This window comes from Triticum aestivum, chromosome 3A (assembly GCF_018294505.1).
Source record: "Triticum aestivum cultivar Chinese Spring chromosome 3A, IWGSC CS RefSeq v2.1, whole genome shotgun sequence".
Classification (NCBI taxonomy): Eukaryota; Viridiplantae; Streptophyta; class Magnoliopsida; order Poales; family Poaceae; genus Triticum; species Triticum aestivum.
Window position 1 is genome coordinate 59,073,404 of NC_057800.1, and position 5,953 is coordinate 59,079,356.

Consider the following 5,953-nt stretch of genomic DNA (forward strand, 5'->3'; position numbering starts at 1 on the left):
AGATCACCTAAGAGGACTCTAGGGTTTGCCAGCAAGAGCCGTTGAACCCCCTCTGAGATCGCCTGAGTGCCAATCATGAAATTGTCAATAGAGGGACGGACAATAGGCTTTATACACGGGCATGTTTGCTATATACATATAAAAAGAACAAAAGAACGAACCAAAAAAAACATGGGCTTTCAGCTTCATCCGGTAATTCTCCACTGATTTCGTCTCCTGGGCCTTCAGTTCGCCATAGCAGCATTATCGTGGAGGCCAAAGTTTAGGCTGGCTTTGCGCCTTTTCTTATTCAGGCGCATCCCCGAAATCCTCATTGGTTCGAACAGCAAGCAATTGTCTTTTTGAACATCAATTGTAGCTTGATGTATACCCAGAAGCATTATGGTACAACACACGCATATAAGAGGATACAAAAAAAAAATCCACATTACTCTCTCTATATATATGTTAGTTTCTTCACGTATACACGCTACGTAGCTCAAAAGAAAAAGAAACAAGCCTCAACCACATCAAAAGAAGCGCCGCGCGACATAAGTACGTATCAACCCGATCGATAAACCACTAGCTAGCTATATATATAGGATCGATGCTGTTGCTGCCCGTTCCCTTGGCACGTACGTAGTAGTAAGAATTAACGATCAATCAGCAGTACTTTTTTCTTTCAATTAAGTAGAAGATCGATGGATCTCCTTCTTCTCCGGCACCGGCGACGATCAGTACGTACTAGGGGCAGTGCACGTTCCGGCCCGGCCCGCCGTAGTAGAAGTAGTTGCCCCAGGCGCGGTTGTAGCCGCCCTGGATGCCGTAGCAGGCGGGGTGGTCGGCGACGAGCCGGAGGTCCCTAGCGGGGAGGAGGTTGTTGTCCCAGTCGACCACCTGGACGTTGCGGAAGTAGGCGGCGCGGTTGAAGCCCTCGCGCGGGAAGTGGCCGCTCCCCATCTGCGTGGGGGTGTGGGAGCCCGAGGGGCGCGTGTTGACGACCTCGCCGCCGAACTGCACCATATTGGCGTGGCCGCCGAGGTGGGAGAAGAGGGAGGAGGGCCAGTAGCCGACGAGCGGGCCGGAGCCGAGCTGCAGCCACCAGTGGCCCCGGCGCGGGTCCTTCCAGATGAGCAGGCTGATGTCGAACTGGCGGCCGTTGTATGCGGACGCCGGCGAGATGGCGGCCCCGATGGCGATCCGCCGGTTGGTCTGCACGAACCCCGAGCAGTGCAGGTTGTAGCACCCGGTCGCCTGGTACGCGTCGCTCTGCATCCATGCATGCATCGACACTTCATTTAATTTGTTGTGTTGTTGCACTGGTATGAGCTATGAAGAAAGATGCATGGTGGTGCAGTGCTGCAGTGTTTTGGTTGAGAGGAGGAGGAGGGGGTTTTACCGTCCAGTAGGTGAAGAAGCGTGGGCTGTTGTCGCCATACAGTTGAGGGCTCACCTAAAAGAAAGCAAGGAACAGTGCGGAGAGTTAACACGTATGGACTGCATGCAACCAGCTCATCGGCTCACATCGGTTTGACCACGACGTAGAGAGTACCACACTGGTTTCAAACCCAACAACCAGAAAACAAGAAGTAATCAGGTCAACTGTGGCACTGGCTTACATGTCGACCGAATCTCATTAATGATCGACCCCCAGTTGTATTTCCACCTCCTTTCTATACTAGACAGTCAACATGTAACCACATGCAGGTCAAGCATGCTAACAAGATTCGACTTACAGTTTACTGCAAGGAGACAAGGATGCATGTTCACGCTTAAGATGGCGATCAAGGATGCATGTTCAGATATTCTTGATTGAATCTCAACTATAATGGTGTCTTGACTACTCCGCTAATCTGAATATATGTGTACTTAAAATGCTTGATCATGACTTATCCTCCATGCATGTAGCTAGTACCTACTCCCTTCGTACGGAATTACTTATCGCAGAAATAGATGTATCTAGACGTATTTTAGTTCTAGATACATCTATTTTCGAGACAAGTAATTCCGAACTAAGGGAGTAGTAATGTGACTAGGGATGGAGGGAGGGATGAAGCTGGGCATTCAAGCAAGGGCCTGCGGTGCAGAGCTCTGTGCTGCCATGCCATTGCTAGCGCATACACACCACATCGATCGACCTGCCACATTTACTCGCTTTCACCAACCGGAGAGACGGACAGCCTGAAGAACGCGTTCTGCGACTGCGAGCCAGCTTCCCTCCCTCCCATTATAACTAGATCGCTTTGCAGCCACGGCGATATGAATGAAAGCTGCCACTGTCAACTCACTCAGCTCCTTAACTTCCTACACTATGCAGCTCTAGTCGGCGAAAGACCATGCAGTGATTCTCCATATCTTTCACATTAAGACTCTTCCATGGTTTGCTTTCAAATGTGATTTCGTACTGTCTTGAGAAGAAGAAAAATGTTCTTTCATCCTCCCTCCGTAAACTAATATAAGAGCATTCAGAATACCAAAATAATGATCTAAATGCTTTTATATTAGTTTACAGAGGGAGTACTGAATAGTAAAAGTAGTTTGCATGCAACGAGATAAGGGGAAGATGGAAGGTACCTGCCAGCCGGCTTCGATGGTGTTGAGGTCGTTGCCGAAGGTGCCGGAGATGACCCAGATCTGGGAGAGGCTGAACTCCGCCGCCGACGCCACCCTGGCCGGCCACACGTTCAGGCTCGCCTTGGCGCCGTAGAACTGGTCGCCGGTCACGTACCCCACCGCGTGCTGCACCACACATACGCCAAACGTCCATCATCAAGCCAAGGTCCATGCCATCCACGTACGGACGCTAATGAATGCCACTGACTGCCAGCCAGCGCGCGCGCTAGCTAGCCGGGCGGCGCCATTACCGCCGCTGCCGCGGTTGTCGCCGCGCCGATCGCCATTGCATCGCCATCCCCGGCCAGTGCCCCAATCAATGTCCTGTGCGCGCACAGACGCAGGTTGATGCTAGCTATGCCCAGCACAATCAATGTTATCCAGCTACTGCGCGCTATACTATTGAGCGATCGTGTGGGATCATGATTTGGTCGCGTGGTTAAGGCCGCAGTTACTGGCTACGAGCCTACGACTGTTGGTCAGTGAAGCCGCTGTCGATCAATTTTCGATGGTACCGCTAATCTGGTGGGTCAGTATTGATGATGACGATTGATGAGATCGCCGTACGTGCTCGTTAGTTTCAGCTGGGCGTGGTAGGAAGTACCTCGTGGCCGTCGCTGGTGGAGTCGCGGCGGACGCCGGCCGCGTGGGGCTTCATCCCGTACCGCCGGAGGGAGCCGGAGTGCCGCCGCAGGTCGCTGTCCGTGGTCCGCCGTATCGGGACCGTCCCGCCGGGGCACGACTCGCCGCCGTCGCTCCACGCCTGCGGGAACACGGCGTCCCCTTCTTCCTCCGCAGCGTCGGCGCTGGTCTTGGGCCTCTCCTCCGGCTCAGGCTGCAAACAAAAAAGACAATCTCTACTTCAGGACGACGGCCGCTGATCGGTAAAAGACAGACAAATAAGAATGCAGCATTGGTGTAGTTGGCTACAGAGAAGGGAAGGATGGGATGGGCGACCTCTGGCTTTTGGCCCCTCAACGTTGGGTGGTCAAACGCCGGCTGGAGGTGCGCCGGCACGCAGTGGATGATGTCGCCGTCGGCGCTCTGCGTGCAAAAACAAATTCGTCAAACATTTTGCCACAAGAAAAGAAAAGTATGGCGAACAAGGTGGTCGAGAGATTGAGGTCGGGGGTCAAACATCCATGGCCCGCTCATGCAAAAGAAGCAAAGCCACTCACCTGGATGGTCTTGACGGAGGCCTTCTTCATCCGGTCCATCTGGGCCACGATGCTCTGGTACGCTCGCAGCTCGTCCCCAGAACGGAACTCCGCCGTCCGTGTGCCGTTGCCCCTGCCGCCGCCGCTGGCCGACACCGACAACGCGCAAGAGACGACGAGCAGCAGCACCAGCAGCAAGGGGACGGCTGGTCTGGGCCTCTTGCCGCAGCAGCTAGACGCCATCGACGCCCGTGCGTGGGCTTCTTCTTCTCTTGGATTCACCTCAAAACCTCGTAGACAGGGAGTAGAGTCGTTGTTGCTCGCTTGTCTGTATCCGCTTCCACCGGATCGCCTGCTTGTCCTCTTCCCCGCCTCCTCCCCTGCCCCTATCGCTTGGCTTCTTCTTCCCTTGACCGCCCGAGAGAGACTACTCGACTATAAATATAGGAGCGCGGTGGAGGTGGAGTGTGGCTGAGCTGAGGCGCCGAGCCTCGCTCGATGTCAAGCTGGAAGGTCAACCAATGTCGCCGTGCAGCGGTTGGGGGTGGGGATGGGGAGGGTGGGGGAGCTGAGCTTGAAGCTTTGAAGTGATGTGGTGGACGCATTGATGAGTTCCGACACGGCGGGATGAGATATTGAGATGAGCTTCAAGTTGAGTTGCGCGCGGCTGTGGCTTGGGTTGCAGCTGGGGCACGCTTTTTCCCGAGGAGAAAGACACGCCCCTGCCCCGCGCTACCCATGCCTAGCCATGGCATCATCTCATTTTATATCATGCTTGGGTCCATGGTCCTGTCCCCCTCTCCACATTCCCTTCCCTTCCCCCGCTCCTCCCCCCATGAACAAAAAAGAAAGGTCGGAGCTGGCTGGCTGGATGGATTACTGCAAGCAAAGCACCATCGTCGATGCAGATGCAGACAGTGGGGGTTCAGCTCAGTCCCAGTGGCGCGTACTCCTACCACTGCCGCTCAACTTTGCTCCGTCAGGGGAATAAAGAAAGAAACAGAGCGTGTGTGCGCGCGCTCTGGGGCATGGCATGGCATCGCACCGCACGCGTCCTTGGGTGAGTGTGCATTGCACCGAGGAGAGGAGCGAGCGAGCGACTCACTCTTCCTCCGCTTTTTCCTTTGGAAAGGCGGGCAGGGGAGGGTGGCGGCCATGTGCCAGGGGGGTGGGGGCGGGAATTTTCAAAGGCCGGCTCCGACCGGCGGTGGCCTTCAGCTGGTGCAATCATGAGCCAGCGCCCCGCGCTTCCTATCCCTGTCCGCCATGATAGAAATCGCTTCCTTGTAGCTACCTCCTTGGAGCAACCAGCAGCACCTCTCGATCCGTCGATCGGCACCCATGCATGTATGACAGTGCAGCCATGGCTTTTGTTCTCTTTCTCTTTCCACTGTACGTCTTTGACAGCCATGGTTAGTGTTGAGATCGGATCCAGATGAGATGAGAGATCACGTACGTGCACGTAGTGCACCTTTGGCTTTGATCATTGTTCACTTTCGCGGCCAAATTTTAAGTGATCGATTCGGTTGCCTGCTTTTCCTTATCAGATACGGAATCGTCTTTAATTCGCTCAAAGTAGCTAAGCACGGCACTGCACTGCTCCTCAAGTCAAATCTGAATTAAGCTATGCGTGTGCCGTGCGCATCTACAAAACTCACCTAGAATACTCTGCACATGCCATAGCCGTCCACTGTCTCCCAGCACAGCACCCGAAAGTTCTTCTTCGGTCTTTTCCCTAACAAAAGCGACCGACGGCGACATCATTGGCGTCGCAAATGCGATTGCAACCTGCACAAGCAACATATCTCCGTCTTCATGGCGCCATGCCCATGCATTGCAAATTTGCAATGCATTTGATGCGCCTTCCCTCCCTGGCCAGTGCAAGCCGGAGGGCTGTTGGTTGACAACACTGTACGTTCCCAGCACCGCCATGATCACTGCTACTATATCTCCCCAAGTCCCAACAGCAAAGAGAGTACCATGCACATTGAATTGAATTGCACTGCCAGAGGAGGGAGAGACATGTACTACTCTCCCACGAATGGGGTAGGCCCCCATGCATGGCGAGAGGAGCAGCCCTTAAATGGTCAGGTATGCCTTAATTTCTTGAGGACTACTCTCCTCTCCGGCTCTCCCCCACTTTGCTTTGCTTTGCTAGCTGCACTGCGCCAGAAATCTTTAACATTTGGCTTCTCTCTCCCGCA

General features: G+C 54.2%; 1 protein-coding gene across 1 annotated transcript; it reads right to left on the minus strand.

Moving 5' to 3' along the window:
- Nucleotides 1-251: 251 nt before the first annotated feature.
- LOC123060269 (uncharacterized) lies at nt 252-4,500 on the minus strand. The gene is made up of 6 exons (XM_044482881.1): nt 3,771-4,500; nt 3,550-3,636; nt 3,197-3,427; nt 2,554-2,718; nt 1,379-1,432; nt 252-1,248 (listed from the first exon to the last, which is right to left on the minus strand). The coding sequence occupies exons 1-6, from the start codon at nt 3,990-3,992 to the stop codon at nt 724-726; spliced, it is 1,284 nt and encodes a 427-aa protein (XP_044338816.1). The 5' UTR covers nt 3,993-4,500; the 3' UTR covers nt 252-723.
- Between the last annotated feature and the right edge of the window lie 1,453 nt (nt 4,501-5,953).

Coding starts and splice junctions, on each gene's coding strand:
- LOC123060269 (XM_044482881.1), bottom strand. CDS start 3,992: ATGGCGTCTAGCTGCTGCGGCAAGAGGCCCAGACCAGCCGTCCCCTTG. Junction 3,637..3,770: donor CCTCCGTCAAGACCATCCAG/GTGAGTGGCTTT, acceptor TTTTGCACGCAG/AGCGCCGACGGCGACATCAT. Junction 2,719..3,196: donor CCACCAGCGACGGCCACGAG/GTACTTCCTACC, acceptor TGTGTGGTGCAG/CACGCGGTGGGGTACGTGAC.